Source organism: Sceloporus occidentalis, unplaced genomic scaffold, assembly GCF_023333645.1.
Source record: "Sceloporus occidentalis isolate IW3139 unplaced genomic scaffold, rSceOcc1.0.p SCAF_23, whole genome shotgun sequence".
Classification (NCBI taxonomy): Eukaryota; Metazoa; Chordata; class Lepidosauria; order Squamata; family Phrynosomatidae; genus Sceloporus; species Sceloporus occidentalis.
The window spans coordinates 14,033,287-14,059,194 of record NW_028317003.1 but is presented as its reverse complement, the minus strand read 5'-3'; the positions used below and the strand labels follow the sequence as shown (position 1 = coordinate 14,059,194).

General features: G+C 36.4%; 1 protein-coding gene across 1 annotated transcript in view; it reads left to right on the top strand.

The window, feature by feature from the left end:
* Nucleotides 1-25,908, top strand: part of LOC149300848 (dynein axonemal heavy chain 11-like) — a 106,702-nt gene that overhangs the window by 24,139 nt on the left and 56,655 nt on the right. The window contains exons 20-44 of the mRNA XM_089484938.1: nt 299-385; nt 1,671-1,829; nt 2,004-2,087; nt 2,765-2,923; nt 3,520-3,642; nt 3,922-4,044; nt 5,235-5,459; nt 5,815-5,906; nt 7,883-8,009; nt 10,109-10,261; nt 10,810-11,043; nt 11,408-11,539; nt 11,654-11,814; nt 12,473-12,629; nt 12,716-12,861; nt 12,963-13,079; nt 13,990-14,128; nt 18,073-18,165; nt 19,440-19,634; nt 20,172-20,249; nt 23,289-23,421; nt 23,640-23,767; nt 24,258-24,406; nt 25,051-25,204; nt 25,313-25,444. Of these exons, the coding sequence (XP_089341064.1) occupies nt 299-385; nt 1,671-1,829; nt 2,004-2,087; nt 2,765-2,923; nt 3,520-3,642; nt 3,922-4,044; nt 5,235-5,459; nt 5,815-5,906; nt 7,883-8,009; nt 10,109-10,261; nt 10,810-11,043; nt 11,408-11,539; nt 11,654-11,814; nt 12,473-12,629; nt 12,716-12,861; nt 12,963-13,079; nt 13,990-14,128; nt 18,073-18,165; nt 19,440-19,634; nt 20,172-20,249; nt 23,289-23,421; nt 23,640-23,767; nt 24,258-24,406; nt 25,051-25,204; nt 25,313-25,444 (3,480 nt within the window). The remainder of the gene's footprint in view (nt 1-298; nt 386-1,670; nt 1,830-2,003; nt 2,088-2,764; nt 2,924-3,519; nt 3,643-3,921; nt 4,045-5,234; nt 5,460-5,814; nt 5,907-7,882; nt 8,010-10,108; nt 10,262-10,809; nt 11,044-11,407; nt 11,540-11,653; nt 11,815-12,472; nt 12,630-12,715; nt 12,862-12,962; nt 13,080-13,989; nt 14,129-18,072; nt 18,166-19,439; nt 19,635-20,171; nt 20,250-23,288; nt 23,422-23,639; nt 23,768-24,257; nt 24,407-25,050; nt 25,205-25,312; nt 25,445-25,908) is intronic.

Genomic DNA, 25,908 nt, shown 5'->3' with positions numbered 1-25,908 from the left:
TGTACCTGCACTAGTTTCTTGCCTTGGGTCCTTGGCTGGCAGAAAGCAGCTTGAGTTGTATGAATGTATACAACAGAAGTCCTTGCACCTCTTTCTATTCTTCTAAGAAAGTTAATGGAACTTAGTCATGACAATTCAACTTTTCAACTTTGTTGGAGGCCTACCATGGACAGCTGTTCCAAAGCCTGGTTTACGTGTTTGCATACAGATAATTTGCCTGGTGCTACAGATAGGGTTTTGTTCATACTAGTACCATTTATATTCCTAAGTGCGTTAATATTTCGTTATTTATCACCAGGTGAAGCAGATAGATTTCAGAGATATGTTTTGTTTGGATGCACCCTTCAAGTACAATGTCCAAAAGCCATATGCTCGTCTGGATAAAGTGAGTAAAGTGTGTTACTTATAACTCATGGGGTAAGAATGTCAAAAGATTGTGTTATATGAAAATAATATTAACTGCTTATACTGTTCTTGTATTAATCAACTAGATTCTGCCTAATTATCTTCTACTTGGTGTGCTAAGCACCAATAAAGTTTTGAAGATGCAACTTTTGGTAGTAACAGAATGGATTTGATGGTCCAAAATCTGCACAAGGTCTATTGAATTAGTTGTTAGAGAGTCTTATTGTTGGGGGGGGCACCTGTTAAATGACTATTAGACTTGTGCAAATGGACCAAAAGTTTGGAGGGTTTGTCCAATTGAAAACGAAATTCGTTGTCATCCACCCTTATTCACTCTATCATGTTCTCATTTTTTCTCACACTCTCTTAGGCTCTCTTACTCTCTCTCAAACTCTTCCTCACTCTCCCTCATGCACTCTCTCAATGTCTCCCTACCTTCTCTGCCAACCCCTTTTATGTCTCCATCAACTTTTCCGTACCTCCACTGCTTGTCTTCTTGTTTTTTGCTTCTTCGGTCTTCTGTAGTCTTTCTTCTTTCTTGGACGGTTTCTCCTCAATATTCTCTGTGTAATCTAGACTTCCTGGAGCACTTACACAAAAGGGTGCAGCCTCGGAGCACACCCTCTCCCCCCGCAACAAAACAGGGCCTCTCCACCATTCAGAGACGGTAGGGTGAGAGAGAGCATGTAGGAAAGTGAGGGTGAAGAAACTTTTTGTTTTTGGACATTGCAATGCATTAACAAAATAAGCAAATATTTGTTAAAATTAAAATTTGTACGAATCCGGATGTACACGTATAATGATTATTGCTGCATCTTAAAAAATACTGTAACCATAAATGTTCATGACTTTTCCTACCACAGACCGCTGTTCTCTCCATAGATGGCTGGTACATGTACAGTGCATTTCTGTGAGCTTCTTAGACCTTTTGCGTTGTGTTAATGTTCTTGGGAAGGAAGGCTCACAGATCCAATATTATTTTTTTGGTAAGCTAGTTGCATACATCGGACAAGCGGAAGTTAGTCCTGGAAAGTCCGTAAGAACAACAACAAATCCATTATCCAACCATGCAAACCAAAATGCTTTGGGTTATTTCTTCTTGCCATTGAAGGTTCCAGAAAGTAAATTCTCTAATAAATTCAGATAAAGACTTTCTATTTACAGTTATAACTTTTTTTCTAAATAATCCACTTGAGGGAGTATACCATGATAGCACTTTGTGATGGTAATAACTGTGTATTAACAGTAGTGTTGGCAATCTACAGGCAAATCAAGACATATGTGTTCTGGAGGAAGAGTTGCAAGAGATACAAGAATCTGCAGACCTATTTGAAGTTGCAGTTCCAGACTACAAGCAAATGAAAAAATGCCGCACAGAGATAAAACTGCTGAAGGAGTTGTGGGATATTATTTTCAATGTTAGGGTATGGTTCATTTTTCTGGTATATCCTACGTGTATTTTAACAGTTAAATCAATGCCTGTTTTTGCAAAGTAAAGTATTTTTGTTAATGCTATTTGCCACAACCAGGGCAGTGCTTGCTATGGTTGTATTTAAAGGGACAGATAGTTTGATTTCATTCTGTATTTATCCTACCAGAACAGCATTGAAGACTGGGTTAAATCTCAGTGGAGGCAGATTAATGTGGAACAGATGGATGTTGAGCTAAGAAGGTTTGCAAAGGCAAGTTTCCCCGCTGATGTTTTTTAATTTTATATTCTTTAAATTCTACCATTCATTTTTCATTTTCAGGTAACTTCACTAATACTCCCTATTATACTGTTTTTCTGTGCAAAATAACTGTGTCTAGTTCATGAATTACATTTTTTAATAACATTGTTTATATATACATTCTACATTCTAATTTCCTTATTATCTCTGTAAAGTCACATTGATTCTACTTTGAAGATAATTCATTTACTTTCACTACCTAGCGCCCAATATTTTCCAAAATCATTAGCTTTTCTGACATTAAAGCAAAAAAGTCTGTTCCAATCAATATAAAAAAAAAGGTTAGATGCGCTTTCAGGCAGTGCAGCTCCCATCACCCTTAGACAACATTGATGGCAGTTGTAGCCTTAAAAAATAGGTGCACCAAGGTTGACCTACACGCGTACTCTCTTATATTTTATTTCTTTACCCCTATTATGGAATTTAAGCTATTCGTATGTGTTCAGCCCACTGAACAAACAAAAAAACCCTTTCTATTAGCCTCGCCGCTTTATATAAAAGTGGGAACCAAAGCAAAGTCTTCTAGATTAAAGGGTGAATTTCTACTTTTGAGACAGTTTTATGTTTCTCATGTGTCCCACATTAATTTGCCTTAGATATAATTACTTAATCTCTATTCTGTTCAATAGGAAATGTGGTCACTGGACAAACAAGCCCGGTCATGGGATGCATATGTGGGTTTGGATCTTACTACAAAAAATTTGATAACATCGCTGCGGGCTGTAACAGATTTACAGAACCCAGCAATCCGGGACAGACACTGGAATCAGCTGATGGCCGCAACAAAGGTCAGTTCTTTCCCATGGCTGAAAAACAACACTGGGATTGGAATAGCACACAGAATTTCCATTACTTAAATATATATATATATATATATACCGATTTATACTTTTATATATTTATATTTTATCTGTACATTTCTTTTTACATTTCTCCAAGCACAAGGTGTAGCTTTTATATTGTATGTTCTTGAATTCAGAAATATATAGTAAGTGAAATTACGACACAATTTTAAGGTGGTAATATATTTCTAGAAATGCTCATGGGGCTTTTCCATGTGATCACTTCAGATGTGCATGCTACATTTGAGTAACTAGATTACATGCCCTATATATCACATGACATTGCATCCCATTGCAGTGTAGCAGATAAAGCTCTATTTGACCTGTTCCCATACCAATTGTGGAGAAGGAAATGTGAATGGACAACATATTCAGGTAAAAGTCCACCACACAGTCCACCAAGGGATTTTTTTCACTTTTTTTACATGTAACACGGAGTAATAGTAATATTCCATATATATTGTTGCCATTCCAGAATATTTCCTGTCAATGTAATGAAGTAATATTATATCTGATATGTAAATGTTCTTTTTTTTTGGCAGGTGAAGTTTTCAATGACTGAACAAACTACATTATCAGATTTACTCGATCTGCAGTTGCACAAGGTAGAAGATGAAGTCCGGAACATTGTGGACAAAGCAGTGAAGGAGATGGGGACTGAAAAAGTAAGCTTTATATTGTACATGTTTTTAAACATACTAAGGTTTTTTAAAAAGGTTCATTGTAAGATCTTGGTAAAAAGAAGTGACTGTTATGATACATCTGATGTCATTTTATTTTCAAAAAAGCTATTTTTTTGTGTCTTATGACATTTTAAGTGTATTCTATGTATAGTCATTAAAATAAAGTTGATTTGTTTGCTGGTGTATCATATCTGAGAATTATTAATTTATAACATATATATATATATTCAATATGAATTATAATATATTTTCTATGACTAGATACTTATGGAGATTAGTCAGACTTGGAGCTCCATGCAATTTTCATATGAGCGACACCATAGCACTAGAACCCCTCTAATAAAAACGGATGAGCAGATCTTTGAAACTCTGGATAGCAATCAGGTTAGTCTTTGGCTAATGATGTTTTTGTTCTTCGATAAAATATGCTCATATAAGTCTATATATGTTTGTTGAGTTTCTCTTTTTAGCAGTATCCTTCTCCATGAGGAACATGATGACAGAATAAGTACTTTTACTAAGTTTGCACTGAGCTGATGCTACATTTCTACACATGACACCTTAGGTTTTAAAACTGGTACCATCAAAGTGGAACTGTGATTTTCCCAGATACTTTGTTAATCTTCAAAACACTAAATAAACACATGTATTGGTGTTTCGAGATTTAAAAAAGGGGGTTTAGTTGCTGAAATTGAACATTTTATCTAATTATTAAATTGAACTCAACTCGATCACAATTCAAGTCAAATGAAGCTGACTGCAAACATGAATAAGAAAAGCACAGCAACCTATTTATAGAAATTCAACTTCATTTGAGTGAGCAGATGGGTTGAAAAAGAGCTCTGATTTTACAAAACTCTGTGAAATTCAGTAGAACTGTTTCACCCAACAACCAACTCGACCTCTGTTTTGACTGACAGACTCACGCGATAAGTTGACAGACAAGTTTGTATAACAGAGTCGGCCACGAATGACAGACTTGGCAATCAACTCTGTAGCAGTCAAGTGCAACTAAACAGGATTTGATGAGACACTTGTAATACCCAACTTAAGAGCATCTACCTCTATGTCAACTATTTTTGTGAAGGTTTTATTAAAGGTGCTCTGCTCGCTAAGGGTTTTGATGTAAGCGAGTTGACTATTGACTTACTTACTAATGATCCACAAATGCTTTGCCATGCTTTAGGCCGCACATTTCTCATCACACATTTTCCTGCTTCCAAATTCATCAATTGTTGATGATCCAGTGTTGGCTTCATCTGTTTTGCCAGGTTGGCAGGCGATGAATTATCTCATTTTGGTGACTGTGATTTTAGAGTCACTGCTTACTTTGGATATGCATGTTCCTAAAGAGCTTCTCCCCTTGAGTATATATTTTATGCAGGGTGTTAAATTTCAGTTGTAAAGATATGGCGGAGATGGTTGTGAAGAACAGATGTTCTATGTTTTCTCATTCTGAAGTCAGCTAAACTAACAAACCCCTTAACTAAAAATGCAGTTACTTTAGTAAATTATAAAACTTCAATTTATATTCTAAATTGTCACCCAGCACCCATGCATTTGTTTCCTTTTAGGTGCAACTGCAATCGATTATGCAAAGCAAGTATGTTGAGTATTTTATTGAACAAGTATCAAGCTGGCAAAAAAAGCTGAACCTAGCTGATTCAGTGATTTATATTTGGATGGAGGTCCAGCGCACATGGTCACATCTAGAAAGCATCTTCATCGGCTCTACTGATATCAGAAGCCAGCTTCCTGAAGATGCTAAAAGATTTCACGGAGTAGATGCAGACTTTAAGGTAAGTAAGAATAAGGCACCTTTAGAATCCAAATAAAATGTTTTCATGTTGTGACAGTATCTTTCTTCATGTCCAATGATGTTATATTCATACAGGAATAACATTGACAGCAAATTTTATAGTTTGTAGCAGTAGAATGCTTGGTTTACTTTATAATTCTCAATGTAATATTTATGAAGTTCACAAGAGCTGAAGTTTGAAGAGATGGCCCCATATTTCCTAGTTTGTATTGACAATCTTTATGAAAATCTGTTGTTTTAAAAAAAAACAAAAAAAAAACATAGACTGGCAGTGGAAATAATATGTTTCCAAATTAACTGATACGTCACGAAGAGATTTATTAAATTTCTTTTAGGCACTAATGCTTGAGACTGAGAAAATACAAAATGTTTTGGATTCAACAAGCCAGCCCAGTCTTTATGAAATTCTTCAAGATTTGCAACTCAGGTAAAGTAGTATACACCATGCAATGTGCAGAAATCAAAGAACTACCAAATGCAAGTAACGTGCTTTAGAATACAATAGACCAGCGATGGCGAACCTATGGCATGCGTACCACAACGGGCAAGTCAAGGCCCAAGGTCTCTTCAAATAGACTTCTGTTTCACTGCTACCTCGCGAAGCTTGACAGCATCAATAGCTGGGAACGCTTTGCAAGGGGGTCAGTGAAATAGAAGTCTGTAGGAACCACCACAGGAATTAAGAAAGGTAAGAGATGGGGAGAAAGGGGAGAGATAGTGAAAAAGAGGAAAAATAGTAAGAAAATACAGAGATAAAGAGAAAAAATAGGGGCGAGATAATGAGGAGACAGAAGGGGAAGACAATGAGAAGAGGAGAGATAGAGGGAACAAAAGAGGAAAGACAGTGGTAGCAGCAGCAGCAGCTAATGGGTTCCATCTGAGAAGCCACTAAACACCCATCCTGTTTAATTTAAATATATTTGTATACACTTAGATTAAACATGATGGGCGCAAGGTATTTGGTGGTTTCTCAGATGGAAGCCATGTGCAGCTGTCTCGATTGTTATGTGACACAGAAGCAGGCACTGATAGATTGTTGCCATAGAAACTGAAAACGATTCTCAAAAGTTTCTGATTTCTGCTATTAAACTTGCAGGTAAAAGAATAAAAAGGCATGTTAGCTAAGATCTGTTTATACCAGTTAATGTTTTTTCTTAGAAAAACGCCACCTTTAAAGGCTTGTGTTCACGTTATTATTCTGGTAATTTGTATTGTTCTGAATTATATTTTGGTAATTTTAGAAAATATGTTTTCATTTCACTATTGCAATCTGGACATTTTTATATATTAAAAGGAATTTTATTTATTTCCACTATGCTAAACAACTTTGACAAAACATTACACAAGATCCACATCGAAATAAGGAAATAATAATAGTATTCAGATTTAAGAAATTACCAACATTGATGTGGGTTTGAATTTTAAAAGAAACTTGCCTGCAAGTATTTGCCACAACCGCTCCGTTGTCATTTGCATTTACAGTTTTCATAAATTATAAACACAATTAGCAGTTACAAGCGACTCAAGTTTAACTTGGTGAATCTTTGAAAGTAGTAGTTTTTAGGGAATATCTCGGGGATAACCTGATGTGCCCCTTGATCTTCTCTAAATTTCAGGTATTAGTGAATATTTCCATAAATGTTTCCATAAATGTTACAAAATAAAGCTTCAATAAGGAAGGATCTCATTGCGTCCGGTGGTCAGAGCTGAGGTATAAACTGTTTGTTGCCCTACGGTAGGTACTGTATGTTGTCTTTCATTGTAAATAGCATTTGCATTAGTTCAGCTGTATGTAATATAAAGTATAAAGTAGCAGATAATTAGTACCCCTTGGTGATCATATTTTACTGATCTGTTATTTTCTATGACTGCAGTGGTTCACATAAAAATGACAATAGCAGAAACATTTTATCTTAGGAAACATGGTGATGTCTAAATCACCTGTTGGAGAGAGTTTTCCTTGCGAGTGTTTGGGAAAGTTAGGTAAAAAATATTGAGTGGTGGATATCTCGTGCACTTTATGGGACCCACAGCCCTGTAGTCCAAGCTGTCTGCATCACAATTAAGTACACAAAGTAGAACTGAAGTACAGTAGTCGAGCTACTCATGTTCAAAGGCTCTGTCACACGTCTCGTCTTTTCCCCCATATCCCATAATTACTCTCCCATAATGGACTGCTTTACGTGGTCAGCATTCACTTGAAATGTATAATTTTGCTGTTTCAATGGAAGCATCAGCCTTTTTGCTGTGCCTGTCTATTATATTTTAAGCCACCAGTGGGCTTTGCTGATCATGAAAAGTTTCATCTTGTATCATAATTACATAGAATTATGGGCCAGGATGGAACTGCATATGACCCTCCTTTGAAATATTCGTTTATGGCTAAACTTTGCTTTTTTTTAGGCTTTCTCTTTGTGAAAAGGCACTGACGGAGTATCTGGAAACTAAACGTTTAGCTTTTCCGCGCTTCTATTTTGTTTCATCAGCAGACTTGCTTGATATTCTGTCAAATGGAACCCAGCCTAAGAAGGTATGTGTTTAACGGTGGCCTGGAAGCTTATCCTTTTCAGATTTTTCTATTTTGGCCCAATGAAAGGTATCAGCTACAACTAAAATTTCGATATTACAGCAAAGTGATAAAAAAATAAATAAAATAAATATATATATAATTATGTGTGTTGGGCCTGACGAAGTGTGGCCCGCATTGCCTGTCTAGCGATTTGTCCAGTGGGGGTTGGGGGAGCTGGTGCCCACGTGACAGAGCAGGGCAGCCGGGCCCAGTGTAACAGTACGGGTGGTACCCCTGGGATTTGCGGTCCGGGGTAAATTTACTAAAGGCGTTAAACTTTGAAAGTAAAAACTCCTATGTCAATGAGGCTTATTCACTAAAAAGTCAAGTGGTCAGTCAAGTTGAAGGTTAACAACTGACCAAACACAACTTCAGTGCCAGTGCATGCGAGAACGTGCCTATGAGTTGCATGTGAGAACATCTGTGTTCTCATGAGAAAATATCAATTGCATGATAACTCACAAAATTATTTTTAATAACTTTTTTTTGCTTACCCTCCCTCCCTTTTTCCCTCTACATCATGTGTGTTAATGTACCGAGAAGAGGTGAACTTAGGGATGGTGTAGACCCCAAATGGTTTAAACTGTCATGTAATGGGCTCTTATATATTCAGCCCTATAAAACAACTGCCATTAACACCAATGTCGATAGAAGCACCATCTTTCCATAACATTTCCATGTTGTAATCATGTAATCAGGTTTTATTTTACATACTGTTGTAATGTACAGTGTCATTTAGGATGATCTTATGGCTTATTTAATTAGAAGTAAAAAAAAGTTATAACAACTCCGTGAATAGAATAGATGCACTCGAAAGCTTCACTTAAGTGACATTAACCAAAACAGGCTCTTATCTGTGGCATAATAGTCTGCATTTAAGCTACATTTGTGTTCCTTCTTTTCCCTTCACAATAAACAGCATTGTTCTAAAACAATATTTGATATAGTTAAATATTTGAGGACTAGAAGGTTAAGCATGATTCTGCATGGAATGATGCTAGCATTCCAGCAGCCACAGTGTTAAAGGATTGTATTACATCAGACATGTTTGTCTGCAGGAGATAACAATGTAAAATCACTGGCCCATGTCCCCATGGAGCACATGCCCTGAGCGGATGACATACATTAACAACAATAAAGACCAAACATGCCCGGGATCACAGATCAGACACATCTTATCTATCTGGATGAATAAAGCTAAACACTTAGTGTTGTTTTTCATAGTGTCAGTGACCTGGCTGTGGAAGATTGTAATGAGCTTTCCCGAGTTTCTTTAACTGTCATCCTAGTATCCTCCCTCCAGCCACAATCTGCCAGTTTGTGTGACAGCACAAGACCCATTTATTCTGTAGCTTTTCAGCTGGATAATTATGCAGAAGATTTACGCTATGCTGTTCATAAGCTGACAATGGCCATCCATCCAGACAGAATTTCTTGCTTTGAGGAATATCTGCTAGCTGGGTGTTAAACAATCAATAGTAAAACCACAATGCCAAAGTTTACATTGGATGGGAAATTCACATTTTTTATCTTCATGTCATTAGAAGAAGTATTTTCAAAACAGAAATTTAGAAGAGATGTTACATCTGAGTTGTCCGAAACTTACATTAAAAGTTATTGCTCACGTTTTATTTAAGTTATTTAAAGGTGCTGTCAGGGGTGACCCTAGCGTTAATGGTGCCTGGGTACAGTATTTTTCAGGACCCTATAACTAAAATACAAGTACATACTAGCACACGAATACCCACTCACTCTATCTATACCATAACACATACATATACCATCTTCTTCCCTTTCCTCCCTCGCACATCTAATCCTAAACTCACCACTGACACTCACACTCAAGCACCATACACTGACACACACACTTTAACACCATACAGGGACACAAACACACATGCCAACAGAATACACACTCACAGTAACACCATACACTAACACCATACACTCACATGAGGTCAATCACCCTTCAATAATCAGAATTTTCCCAGTGCCCAGTGCTGAGAAGCTGACTACTTCCAACCTTTTCTTTTTGTGAACTTTTTCTTCCATTATTTTAGGTGACACGCCACCTGGCCAAACTTTTCGACAACATCGCTGACCTTCAGTTTCAAGACGGTGTTGAAAAAGAAGAGACATTTTTAGCAACAGGGATGTTTAGCAAAGAAAAGGAGTTTGTTTTATTTAATGTGGCTTGCCAATGCACTGGACAGGTAATTAAGTCAAATTGAGAACAAGAGGGATTGGGACAAAAACAGCAGTTTGCAACAAAGTTGTAGTTTCTAATCACTTGAAATCACGTTGAATTCTCAGTTCACTTCATTATGAAAGGCCAAATATGACAGGCAAGAGGGAAAAAAATCTTAATTTTTTTTATGGCCTTGCATGTTTCTGTTGGGCATACAAGGCTTTGCTCAGAAAAAAAAAAATTACATGTTAACGAAATATCAAAAAAACTTTTCATCTATGAGCTTGCATTGTAAAAGTCAGAGCAGGACTGTTTTTATAACACCTTAGAATGATTAGCATTTTGAAAAAGCCTGGCTTGGCGGCCAGTATATTTTAAATTTAAATCTGTTTGCCTCGTTGAGGTATGGTAACTTATTATTTCGCCCTTTCACGACTCACATAACAGTGCTTCGATTTTAATTATATTTCAATATTAATATTTTATTGCCTTTAAAATGTATCATTTTGACCATCCTGTTACCATGTAAAGTACAACCTAAACTTGGAATTGATCATTGTTCCAATCCATAAGGTGGAACACTGGCTAAAGAAAGTGGAAGAGACCATGTGTGAAAGTGTGCGCTATCACATCACAGAGGCTGTGAGTGCTTATGAGGAGAAGCCAAGAGATCAGTGGGTTTTCGACTTCCCAGCCCAGGTGGCACTGACCAGTTCTCAGATCTGGTGGACCATTGACGTTGGAATTGCCTTTGATAGATTGGAAGAAGGGTTTGAAACAGCGTTGAAGGATTTTAACAAAAAACAGGTACACATGCTGCATGTCTTCTATTCCTCAAGACCAGGTATGAGTTGATTGCTGAATAACATTACTAATGAACATGATTCTCATGTTTTTATGAGAGCCTAAAGCAATTGACAATAATTGGTGTTGTAGCTCAACAACATCTAACTTCTGGTTACTCTTGTACTTCAAAGAGGCAAGCAACAAATTGCACCAAAGAAAAGAAAGCAGCTGTCCTGGTCACTAGTTATTGTAACACCCTTACCTTCTTTAGTATCATGACGAGAGTATCATGCTTCATTGGTGTCTTAATCTGAAGTTTTCGCGTCATCTAGACCTTGTTGATTTTTATACCGCGTATATTCACTTGTTATCTTCTTTCTTTCAGATTTCCCAGTTAAATGCCCTGATTAACATGTTAGTGGGAGAACTCTCAGCTGGCGACAGACAAAAAATTATGACAATATGTACAATAGATGTTCATGCTCGAGATGTGGTAGCAAAGCTTATTAGTCATAAGGTATGTCCTAAATCATGTTATTATACATCATGAACACTTAGCGTCTATCTGTATAATAGATTTTAGAAGAATGGCATGGTTTAATGTTTAGGAGTATATTATGTTTTGTTAAAGGTAACCAATTCCCAAGATTTTGCTTGGCTTTCTCAACTGCGACATCGCTGGGATGATAAGGACAAACAATGCTTTGCCAACATATGTGATGCTCAGTTCCAGTATTCTTATGAGTATTTGGGCAATACAGCCAGACTAGTCATTACACCTTTGACTGACAGGTAAACCACTTTCATACAATGTGAACTCTGTCCAGAATATTCCTTTAACAGTTTAACATTACATCCAATGTCACCCCTCTCTTGTGCCCATTGCAAAGTTGAGATGCACACAGTGAAAGGGTCATATGCTCAAAAGTACACAGTTTGTCGGTATTAAAGGTTATATATTGTGGTCGTGCATGATAGATTTTCTTCTGCTTTTAGGACATACCAAGTGACAATTGAAATTAAGTAAGAAGCTCAGAAGCCTTTTGATCTATTTAATTGGAAAATATGCCACATTGGTTGTATTTGGGAAAGAGGGGATAGGAAAATTGGCAGGCTTGGACTTGCCATCTGGCAAACTTGGCTTATGCCATTGGGCAGATGCTAAATGGTGAATGTCATTTACCTTTACAGCCGTTCTGTGGCACTTTAATGTGTGGCTGTTGGCGTAATAACCCCACTAAAGGCTGCCTGAGCGTAAGGGCAACAATTCCCACAATTTTACAGGGTATGATCACTTATCAGCCGCTGGCCTTAAAGTGCCAGGACTGTCTTTATTCCCAAATCTGGACCTGATAAGCAGCGACACATCATTGCGACACTCACAATGGGAGTTTGGAATCCATGAGTATAGTTTAGATATGTTTTCATAACAGTTTTTTTTCTTCGTAAGATGCTACATTACCCTTACTCAGTCCCTGCACCTGACTATGAGCGGGGCCCCTGCTGGCCCAGCTGGGACAGGCAAAACCGAAACCACTAAGGATTTAGGGCGCGCACTTGGGGTGATGGTTTATGTTTTCAACTGCTCTGAACAGATGGATTATAAGGTAAGTGAAATGGGAAATATACTGTGTGTGCTTCTTCTTGTTACAAATGAACAGCGACCACAGTAGCATCGCCATTTGTCTTGTAGTCCGTCGGAAACATATATAAAGGCCTGGCACAGACAGGGGCCTGGGGATGTTTTGATGAGTTTAACAGAATTGCCGTTGAAGTTCTATCAGTGGTGGCGGTTCAAGTGAAAAGTATTCAAGATGCCATCCGAAACAAGAAAAACAGGCAAGTACAACATCTATCCAGAAATTATAACTTTACTTCAAATCAAAATGTAATCTTTCGCCAAGAATGCATTTCATGGCTTGTCCCTCTGCCTCTGACAGATTTCTGTTCCTGGGAGAAAACATCACATTGAAGCCATCAGTGGGAATATTTATCACTATGAATCCTGGCTACGCCGGTCGGACCGAGCTCCCTGAGAATCTCAAGGCTCTCTTCAGGCAAGCACTTGGAGCGCTTACACCACCTATTGATATTAGCTTTAATTGCAAAATTTTCCTGCATGTTCTTTACTTACCATGGTCATGAAACTGCAAAACTAAAGGATCTATGTACCTAAAAGAATAAGATACAATGTAAAGGCACATTTATGTAGCCTTATGGGCTTTTAATTTGTCTTGAGTATATTTACTTATTATAGTCATAACCGATCGAATGCATCTTAAACGTTAGAATTTATTGAGGTTACTGACATTTGTGTTTATAATATATATTTATAAGTGCCTTCAGAGAAATTTTGCCAGATGACATCATAAGCTGGAATAGTTTATCTAGTGGCTGCTGTTTTGCGCAATTTGTAAAATTGTTTACACGTTTTTTCGGGTGATACATAAGTGGGCTGGTTAATAGAAATAATATATATGATAGCATGTAATAATCTCATTGCATTTAATATTGACTTTTCTTTGCAGTAAAAATAGTAAATTTGAGATAAATATGATCTGTCTGGGCTTGCTCTATGTTCTTTGTGTGTATTCCCCTTTTGGTGCATATATATGTTAGAGCAGACATTAATTGGGTTGATAAATCTTTTGAGGCCCTATTATTACTGGCAGTTTCATAGTGCTTGCCCCTTAGGCTAATGTTTGCCACCCCCAAAATACAATCTGAGAATCACAGAGTATTTGAAGAATTCAGAGCAGCTCTCCACAAAGTTCATATCCATTTAGCAGGATCTGCGTAGTTCAAATGTTGCTGTAAGATGAAATATTTATTATTGCAGCAGTGCTATTGTTGCATGTTGTGATGCTCTAACACACATACTAACCCTGTTCAACTCCTAGAATAAATGTACAGTAAGACATGTAGGGTGCATGGCTGGCCATAACTTTATTTCCCTTTTTGCTGTAGACCATGCGCTATGGTTGTTCCAGACACTGAGTTGATTTGTGAGATAATGCTTGTTGCTGAAGGCTTCATTAATGCTCGACCGCTAGCCAGGAAATTTATAACGCTTTACACGTTATGCAAGGAGCTGCTTTCCCAACAGGTGAGATTATCTTATAAGGTTTAGACATGATTAACATTAATCATTGTAATTAATTATGATATGTTCTTTCCTTTTATATCCAGTACCATCTCCTTCCCACATATTAAGGATCTTGAATGCCAAGAGATGGAAATGTCTGTTGAAATGATAAATATAGCCAAAAATACCCGATTCTGGTTGAGCGGCCAATTCACAAGCCCATGCCCCAACCAAGTGATTCTGATTTCCATGTACTTTTTGGGGATTGGGCACTTACAAATGTAATCATAAACTCCACTACAGTCTCATGTTGTGTATTTACTCTTGATTATAGATTTGGGCAGAAGCTGAAAACATTTTAACAATTTGCCAAGCCTGGGTCATGGCTTGTAATTAATTAGCGGGTATAGACAAAGTGTCTGTGTCCATGGCACGGCTTGTAGAAGTCATTGTTATCTTTGGAGCATTTAGTCAAATGTCCGTCACAAGGAATGTTTCTGCCTACCCCTGCTGATTATTTCCCATCAGGCAAAATCTTTTAGCATACGGAGGTCACTGGTCTCAATGTGTCAGCACCAATTTCATACCCCAGTCCCATTCCAGACTTACTGCATTAATCACACCTCTCAAACCTGTTAATTGCAAGCATGACATCACTAAGTATTAATTTCCTTTTATTTTTTGTATGATGTTCCATTCCTATGCACAGATTTAAATAGAATGCTGATATTTTCTAAATAAAAATAATAAGTGCATATAAATTGCATTGAGGCCACAATGCCTAGCTTTGATATGTGACACTGTAGACATGCTCGATATGGCTGATTCCCACATTTTACTTCTCCCTGTAATTAGTAAAATATATCCTTATTAATATAAGTAGGTTGACTCAGGCAGCTCATTAGAATTGTAAAGAGGTATACATGCATAATGATAAGGCTATTAGAGGAGATTTACATTGTTCCAACTGACACTGCAAATAGAGGCAAGCGTTGGGTGACAGTTAACCATGTAATTTTATTTTGACATAACATGTAAAGTATACACAGTTCTATCAGTCAGTTATAGTCCATCTAAGACATTAGGATTACATAACAAGTCAGTTTTCTGCCCTCTGCAAATGATATTGATGGAAAATATGTAGTCCTGGTGTACCAGTCTTTGTGGTCCACCTAAGCAAGGTCAACCCCATCGTATTGGAAACAACAGGAGCCGCCAACCTGGTGGGGGCAGCGCCACCAGGCTCTCTGCTTTGTTAGTAAGCGCAAACAGAAGGGAGGTGCAGAGATATAGTTTGCCTATGGTGCTAGGAACCCTAGAGCTGGCCCATCGTGATGGATACCTTTAACACGGTATCTCACTTGACAAATCATGTTTTGTGTACTTTGCATGCATTAGGTTTTAATGACACATGTCTTGGAGCATCATGGAGAGGATTACAAAATAAAAAGCACAAAATAATGAAAATATAATAAATGAACAATAAAACCATCAGGTGTGGTAAGATGTAGATTGGGTCAGATGGTATTAAATTATGATGTCTTTGATGATGATCATTCAGTGAATGTTAGAAGTTAATATAACTAAAATGTGTTGTACATTACTATTTTTCAGTAAAATCTGGTGGAAGAACCCAATGCCACTAATAGGATCAGGCAGCATTGAAAGCTGAACTACAACACAACAGTAAACCATAGATATGTGTTGTGATGCTGCATTCAATTATTTAGAGATGCAAAAATGTTCTGCACAGACCCCAAACGTTCCTTCACTGAAACATTTTCCCCAGTGAAATCTAAATCCTGCCTACTAACATAGACAAGATTAAGTATTCAACTCCCCCTCCCAACCCACCTTGTCATGGGTTCTTGGCATTTTGTCTATATTGTGAATTGGCTTATATATGGATATTGCGATAATACCTGGCACATCAATCAGATGCAGAATACTATTTGGTATTTATTAAAGGATAAACCAACAGTCACATAATAAGATGTAGATCCACAAGTGTTTAAGACCACATGGATACAGAAGTGTTCAAATCACATGTGAAGAAGGGACACTAAATGGTCTTCAAATCTGTATCGTGTTACTGTGCTGGCTCCCAACACATAAAGACTGTAGCTTCTCTAGGACCAAAGATAACCCATACCGCTGACAATCATAGTTCTCAGACACTGAACAGTCAAGATCTGCCCAAAATTTGGGAAATAATGCAATCAATTAAATTAGTATTGATTCATTAATATCATTAAATCTCTTAATCTAAACTTCAATGGAACCTGGTATCTCCTAATGAGAGCTGAGGGTAAACCATGATATGTTGAAAGTATGTGTGCAGTTTGTAGAAATTAAAAGATTATAGACAAAGAAATGACACTTGCAAATTCGTTTACGCATAATAACTTAGCGTATTTCATCCTTGCGTTCATAACGCAGTGATATCTAAAATATAAATGTCTTTAGGGCAAATTAACAGCAAAGTGTGCTTAAAAAAAATATTTCTTTGGATCAGTATATCTGCAATTAATTTTTCAGCGATACTATTATTCACACATTTAGCCCGAAGTCATTTTTTGGAGAAGATAATTGTAGATTAAGAACGGCTCGCCATTAGCTACTAGTCAGAACATGTTATGTTTGGCATTAGCAAGCGCTTTGTATGTGTGCCATAGGTAATAAGAGCTCACTAATACGGCAGAATATATATACGTCCTCGTTGAAGACAAGTAAAACATACTGTGCTGTGTTGCAATAGATAGTTTAAGTCATGTGACAAGAAAGCTTTGTATTTCAAAGAACAGGAGCATATTATCCCTTTACATCTACTGCAATTATAGAGTGATTAAAAAATCAGTCAAGTTCTAATGTTGAGAAAAAGTCATCATGCATGGCACAAATTAGTAATGTTTGCGATCATTTTCTTTCTAATTCATTAGTTGGGAGACATGTAGAAAAATGGTTCATATCTTCGTAAAAACAGGAAAACATACTGGGAAAAATAATATATGAAATGAGCATAGTGCTTGGCGGCTTTGCCTAGCCTTAAATTAGTCTGATTGAGTGATTTGATATTGCTTGTACTCAACTAGTTAACTAGTAACCTCTTAAATACTGTTGGAACTCACTGTTGTGAACTCACTGCAATCAGGAGGTTAATTAGTGGGTTACAGGACTCTTAGATTTACCAATGAGAATCCACCTAGAATTTATTAAATTCCTAATTGGTCAATAAAAAGGGTCATATCGCTGCTTCACTTAACACCTGCTCCATAAAATATAGAACACACCATAATGATACTTGTAATATCCATGTAATTAAATTGTTAGGGTACTCAAGTGACACATTCATCTAGATCATGATTGCCAACCTATAAAATAACAAATCTCTCTGGGCTGTGACATCATAGCGAGATACTAAATGTTTATGGAACCAAGCGAAACCAAGCTGCTTTTATGTTTTTATATCATTTATATATATTTATACTAAAATAGCAAATTCCATAATAATATACTGTATTTACTGCTCAGTCACATCTGTTATAACAACATAATGGGATGTTGTCTAGAAAACATTTTTTTTACATATACATTTTTTACATATTCTTCCATATGTCCCTATTCTTCCTAGGAACAGATATGCTGTAGATTGGTTCTGAGGATACTTACCAAGAGTGTGTTCTAATTATTACTGAAATATTTATGAAAGAAAATGTATTAGTAATAAAGTAGGTTTGCACAAAATGGGTCTGTGTATTTATGTATGAATATATGTTTTTGTGTTTAAACAGCTAACTTGAATTCATGAGAAATTTTAATTCTAAAAATGCATGTGGACTAACTTAAAAAAACGCATTAAAAAACAGTGGGGCTTATTCAATAGATAACGAGTTTTTCCATACAGTTCTCTCCTAATTATATTTTTATTGTTTTGTCGATATACTTATATCTGACTTTGTATACAGGATCATTATGACTGGGGACTGCGTGCCGTGAAATCTGTCCTGGTGGTGGCAGGTTCTCTCAAACGAGGAGACAGCAAAAGACCTGAAGACCAGGTATCAAGGGCAATAGAGGCTACTAAAAATGATTGTCAATGTTTAGACAGCTTGTGTATAAGGAATACATTTATGGATTCAGTATATTTATTAAAGGAATCTATTATTGTGTGATTGAACATAAACATATTATTCCAGTTAGATTTCCAACAAAACCTATGTCGGCCATGTTTGTAGAACATAAAAAGGGGACAGGCAGAAGTGTCAGAATAACTGAGAAGGTTTTAGACTACAGCTATTATTTCCTAAAATACTATTGTTATTGTACTATATGCTATTATATTATGTAGTATAATTACTTGACTCCTGAGTTTTTATGTTCTAAGTATTTTCCCTACTAACTGTTTAGGATATAAGCAGTGCAAAACTATTGACTCCTTAGTTGCCTTAGACCACCTTCCATGTCATACATGACATCTTCCTGTCTACAAAGCACCGGGGCAGCTACATTTTCCCCCCATCCCAAGCTATTCCTCTTGATAGATTCACTTCACTAAATACCTCATATTAGTTAATATAATAACGCTTACAGCTCAACATAAACTCGATAGACTCAGAAGGTAAGCTTCTTGTAAAGTCTACCGAGTCAACCATTTTCATAGAAGGCTACAGAAAATCAGCAATTGCCAGGAAATCCATCACAATGTTCTTCATAGCATTTTAAATGTTAAATACTCTTCTGTAATTTGTCACCCAGACTCCTTCTTTTCATGTGTATTTAATTTATAAACCCAAGGCTCTTCCATACTCGTTTTGTACCTCTTTAATCGATGAATGCAAAAATCAAACCAATGGGAAGGCTTACGGTTGATTTAGGGAAAGAGTAAGGTTAAATTCTCACAGAAAACAGTAGAAAATCTAAAAAAAATCAATTCATTTTTGTATGTGGGTATAATGAATATTTATTTTATATATATATATATATATATATATATATATATATATACACATATATATATATAAGTATAGGCATTTTATTTGAGATACAATAGATATGAATATTATTTGAAGTCCCCTGAAGCTCAGGTAGAACTGTCTAATTTCTATGTTTTTTTTTAATTTAAAAATAAGAATGGATATCGCTTAAAATTGATAATGGAGCATTTTCACTGAAGGTGTGTTTTACACTACTATGTTTTAATAATTGTATTAAACACTATTATAATATTTTTTAATTTACAGCTTTTTATTTACTTGTTTACTTAAAAAAAATGACATTTGCTTTCCTAATGGCCTCATAAAAAATGGATTCATATATTTTCGTTTTCATTTAGGTGCTCATGAGAGCTTTAAGAGACTTCAATCTACCGAAGATCGTAACAGATGACGTGCCCATTTTCATGGGTCTAATCAGTGACCTGTTTCCAGCATTGGATGTACCTAGAAAAAGAGACCTTCCCTTTGAACAGATGGTTAAACAATCTACATTGGAGCTTCACTTGCAGCCCGAGGAGAGTTTTATTCTCAAAGTAAAAACAAAATCAATTTATTTTTAATTACCACCCATTAAAATAAGTGCAGTAAAGTTGCAATAAACTTGAAGGTTATCTTTTATTACAATTTTTTTAAGTGATAATAAAGTATGCACTTTGACTTCCCAAGGGTTACCTATATTTTTATTTTATGTTATTTTTGTGATAATTTGAAACTCATAAAAAAACCATGATAACTGTCACTGTTTGCTTAAATGTGTAACAAACGCAATTATATATATATATATATATACACATTACCCACTGTTTTGTCAAGGAATAGAAGATTCTATATTTTTTTCTCTGAAACGTCATTTATTCATTATATTCTATTATATAATAATTGGATTGCTGCCCTTTTTTATAGATGTGTGTAATGCCATGTGTTAATGTATCAGTGATCTGCTGTCAAGTTCAGGCTTTTATTTACTATTATGATTTAATTAATTTACTAAGCAATTATTAAGGCACATTTCCTTTGGCTAAATTTAGTATTCAATCTCAGACCAAGTTTGTTGCCTTTGCACGGTACAGGTTGTCCAGCTGGAAGAGCTGCTCGCTGTACGTCATTCTGTCTTTGTGGTAGGAAATGCAGGAACAGGAAAAAGCAAGGTACAGCATGTTAAATGTGATTTATTTATTACTTATATGAGACGTAATTTTACTAAGGGTACACAAAGTAAAAGGGACAGTCTAATCAGGGGAGAGCTGGCAGCCTAAGGCCTGGGGGGCAAGTCTAGTCAACTGGCCCATTGCACCATCAAAGCGGCTGCGAGCGACATTGAAAGGGGCTGACGTGCGGCAGTCACTCCACCAGCGCCTAATGAAATTAAAGTGGCCGGTGTGCACGCACCGCATGCCTCAGCTCTTCATCACACCCCTTTTAAGACGTGGGAAGAGGAGCTGAGGCATGGCCATTGGGTCTGACAGCCGCATGATGCAGGGGCGTACCTAGAGTATTTGGCACCTGTGGCAGATCCTGTATGTGGCACCCCCCCCACACACACACTTTAAAACTGCATAGTTTCTATGGTTAGGCAAACATTGACAGGGGTACAGCAAAATTGTTACCATTATATACTTAGGGATTATGCGGTACCACCGTCAATGTGTGCCTATACATTGAGCCAGACACTGACAACCCCTATCACTATATACTAAGCCAAACATTGATATGGTGTAGGCTTACCACTTTAGTGACTGGCATAGTATATAGTAGGGATGCACCGAAATGAAAATTCTGGACTGAAACTGAAAATTCAGCATTCACTTGGCCAAAACTGAAAAGGAAAAAAAAACAACTTTAAAATACTTTATTAAAAGTAACACCAAAATTAGACAAAAAAATCAATAACAATATTAACATATATATATATATATATATATATATATATATATATATATATATATATATACACACACACATATATATAACAACAATCACGATCCTATCATGCCCAGGTTCTAGCATGTGCTGGCTGACTTAGCATGATAGGAGTGTGATTGCTGCCTGCAATTATATATATATATATATATATATATATATATTAATACTGTCATTGAAACACACCAAAGTTGGACCAAAAAATAATTTATAACAGCAATCACACTCCTATCATGCCTAGGCAGCCACTACATGCTGGAATCTGGGCATGAAAGGAATGTGATTATGGACTCCCTATGCCAAGCTATCCCCCAACACTTACACATCCATGCTATCTGAAACCCTCATTCACAAACATTCAGCATAACACCCATCACTCTCACACACTTACATTCAGCATAACACCCATCACTCTCACACACTTACTAATCCACTCTCCCTGAATCTTGTCCTACCTTTTCTTCTTTCACTCTCACTTTTCCTCCTCCTCCTCCTCTTCTTCTTCTTCTTCTTCTTCTTCTTCTACTTCTTCTTCTTTCTGTCCTTCTGTACTGAGCGCGGAAGACGGTGGGCGTGGCTTCAGTGTCAGTTGCCGCACATCGTTTCTGAAGGCATGCCAGCATGGTGGCACCCCTCAGATGAGCGGACCCCCCCCGCCCAGGTACGCTACTGGCATGACGGCCGCATTCAATCTTGCTCGCAGCCGCTTAGTTTTTAACTTTGCGGCTGCATTGAATGCTCGTCTGCCGGTCGTCCGTCCGGCCCACCGGCCCCTGAGTCTAATGTCCCGGGCAGCCTCACCAATGAAGAATACATATTAAAACCTTGTGAGTACTTTAATATGCATTTTTAAAGTATAAATAGGACTTACCTTTAAGAGAAGCTGCAGTGGGACATCTCCTCCATGGTCTCAGGTTTCACGCCACTGATTGGCTGCTTGAAGCCAATCCCATTAGAACCCGCCCCCTATCAATCCCCAGTATACTCTCCTGCTGCTCAAGTAGAAGGGGGCAGGGAAAGGGGAGCATGCATATGGGGGGATTTATTTGCAATGAGGGAACTTAAAGGGACCACTCTGCTATCATACACACAAACGTACATATGATGGATGGGGTGCTTCCTTCTTCTTTTCTTGAAACCCAAATTATACATTTCTTTGATCATCTTGCTAACTAAAAACACAATGCTTTTCAACAGCTCAGGTTGTCATTTTATGGAAAAAGAGTCTTAGCCGTTGAAAGTATTCATAAAGCTTACAGTATCTGTAGTCTCTGCAGTCGGTTAGAAGGAAGTCAACATCAACATTACATCAATGATCAAGTTCTGTGATCTATCTATTTTTTTGGATTATGGTTATCCATCTTCAGTCGTTAACATCACATTTTTTGTGATACTTCTAGATTTTCAAACCTGAGTTCACCTGAAAGCTGTAAATTCTACACTCTAGACATACCTCCAAAAAGCGACCTGTCCAGTGCCTGTCTTTGCCCCCAGGGGGTCATGTAATTTGATTATTAGCCTACAGTTAATTAAACAGATTTTGCAATAATGCTGCAATCCAAATAAAATCAATCTGCCAAGCAAAGGCTGAAGCTAATAGATTTTTCTACATGTATTAAAGAAATTCAATGCTCCACGGAATTCAACAAGCTTTTTCTGTTGAACTGTACTGTGTGCACCAACATTTTTCAAGTTTTTCAATGAAAATCACTAATACACCAATTATTGTGTGAAATAAATCGCACAGTATGCTGTCATTTCAAGCAGACAACCCCTATCCAGAAAAATAACTGCATTTTTAAAGTGTCAGAATGTAAGTAGTTAAACAATAGTGACTATCAGAGTTGGTAAAAATAGATGTTATTAAAGTTACATGGATTTTCCACCTAAGTAGACAATAACAATTTATATTTGAAGCTATTTTAATTTCACATAAATTGGCCTTGGAAAGTGTGAAAGAACCTAACCCGCAATTTGTGACTTCATTCCAGAACTGGCTTTGTGATAGTTATTTGTATAATCCCTTTTCTTGCACCCATACAATACTACAATACTCCTGTACTTATTCTCTTTCATCACAACTAATTACCATTCCTTCCTTCTGTATACTTAATTGCTTTCATTCTCCTCCAAACGTCTTGATAATTACTGATGCTTTCGATCAAGAACTAATTGGATATTAATGCATTGCTGGAATATAAATGAAATATTGAGTAAAAACTGTATTTTCTAGAATGATGTTCAAAAATGATTCACATTTTCCCCAGGTATTGAAAGCTTTGAATAGGGCATATATAAACAGCAAGCGGAAACCCGTGTGGAATGATCTGAACCCGAAAGCAGTTACTACTGATGAACTTTTTGGCTTCATTCATCCTGCTACAAGAGAATGGAAAGATGGTATCTATCTATCTAGGGCCATTTTAGACAATTTCCTTAATTTTTACTAAAGTATGTTTATTAATTCATGGGAAAACAGCAAACTGTATCTTGGACTTGAAAATCTATGGGTAAGCTAACCACCTTAGCAAGGTCTTCTTTCTCCGGATGGGGATAAAAGGGCTGTAACTTTTAAGTTAATGCACCATTCTGTAGGTAACCCATTATGTTTATTTTAGGACTTTTGTCATCTCTTATGAGGGAACAGGCCAATCTTACTCATGATAGTCCAAAGTGGATTGTTCTTGATGGTGACATAGACCCAATGTGGATTGAATCACTTAATACTGTTATGGATGATAATAAGGTAAGCTAAACTCTGGGCTATACTCTTTGATACAAGTATAATACCCATTTTTATATTACTGTAGACGTTTGGAAGGGTACTTTTTTTCTAATCCGTATATTCAATGTTTTTTTGTATTGCCTATGACGTTCAAGTCGTGATTAGCTTTGCCTTGAAATTCTAGTAATTATACCAATATGAGTTTTATTCGTATACGTATATATATACATTGTATGCTGCAGCATTGCCACAATGGACTATGCATACCATTTAGATTTAAATATATTCCCTGCTGCCAACAATAAACCATTACATATTGTTAGTTTTTAATAATTTATCACTCCAATCTTAAATGAAACTTGATATTTCCTATAGTAAAAAACAAAATGCCAATACCACAGGTCAAAAAACTATGAATACATATTTTATTTTATTTTTTTCCATATAATATTTGCATAGAAAATGTACCTATTTTGTATCCATATTTGTATTGCATATTTTTTATACTTAGGTCTTGACACTTGCCAGCAATGAGAGAATTCCATTGACTCCAACCATGCGTTTGCTCTTTGAGATCCACCATTTAAGGACAGCCACACCTGCCACTGTTTCCAGAGCAGGGATTCTGTATGTTAATCCTCAAGATCTTGGTTGGAGCCCGTAAGTAAGGCGCGGATTACAATATCTTGTTATAATATAATCGTGTTTTTGAGTTCTAAAACCATATTTTTTATTACCATAAAGTAATTGTTTTTTCACAATTTGTTACTGTCATTTAAAATCTAATCCTACCCGAAACGGGAGTATCCTCTCATCACCAGTACTATTCATCATTGCTCAAAGGGAAGTAGCACTTGAAGTACTTGCTTAATAATCTCAAATTAATTACTCTGCTTCAGCCTTCATTATTTTTTAAGTGTTTGTATGCATATACATATATATATATATATATTATATAATATATATTACATATATATAATATTGTATATACCGGTATATATATATATATATATATATTATTTTTTTAAATAATAGTAATGAAAGCAATAAAGAAATGAAATATCGACACAATGTGGCCCATCTGCATCACTAGATGATATTTCATATGCCTGAAAAGCCACAAGTAATTTTATCTGTGTTACTGACTATAAATATATGGAATGTTACATCACAACTCAAGGACACCTGAAACATGGCAGAAAGTGGATGTAGGCTGAGCACCTGTGGTTTAGTTAACGATGTCATCTTTATGGCTTTGTGTATGCTTTGGCATCTTTATGGCTTCAACCATTTCTTTTTGACAGATATGTGGCCAGCTGGATTGAAACCAGAAGTAACCAAACTGAAAAGGCTAATCTCACTATTCTTTTTGACAAGTACGTCCCAGCATGCCTGGACCAGTTCAGGGCAGGGATTTTTAAAACCGTCACCCCGATTTCAGATAACAGTATGGTGCAGGTAGGAAAACATTATTTAAATATTTTAAAATGTTCAGGGTTCCATTTCTAGCTTTTAATGATTTTTCCAGGGCACTAACTTTTTCTTCGCTTTACTTATCTACCACAGACACTTTGTTCTCTTCTGGACTGTCTTTTAACCCCGGAAAATGTTCCTCCTGACTCGAGCAAAGACCTCCACGAGTTATACTTCGTGTTTGCATGCATCTGGGCATTTGGTGGAGCACTGTATAGAGACCAGGTTTGATTGAACATTTTTTATCTTCATCTGGTTCCCCTCTGTCGGGAATGTTTAGCAAGCTGCTACTGTCTAGCTGGAACACTTGGGCCCTAAATATATATATTATAATTATTTCAGACATCACTCAAGAAAGATTGTTTGCCTAGATGTAAATAGTTAAATATTAATGGCTTGAAGGAAATAAACTAATTATGCATTGTCTTTCTTCACTTAAAACCAGTTATTTATTAAAAAAAAGAACTTTGCACACTATTAATTTACTGTAGAAGATATTTGTTACCGGTTTGTAACCAGTAGTTTTACTTCAATAACTCATATCATTATTGAACATGTTTCCATTCTATTTTCTCATTCTTTTTAATACCCAATAAAGTAAAAAACAAAGACTATTGTAGCTTCTGTTGTCAAAAGTGAAAATATAAGATCTGAAACAATGCAAAACTGAACCACAGTGTATTTTGTCT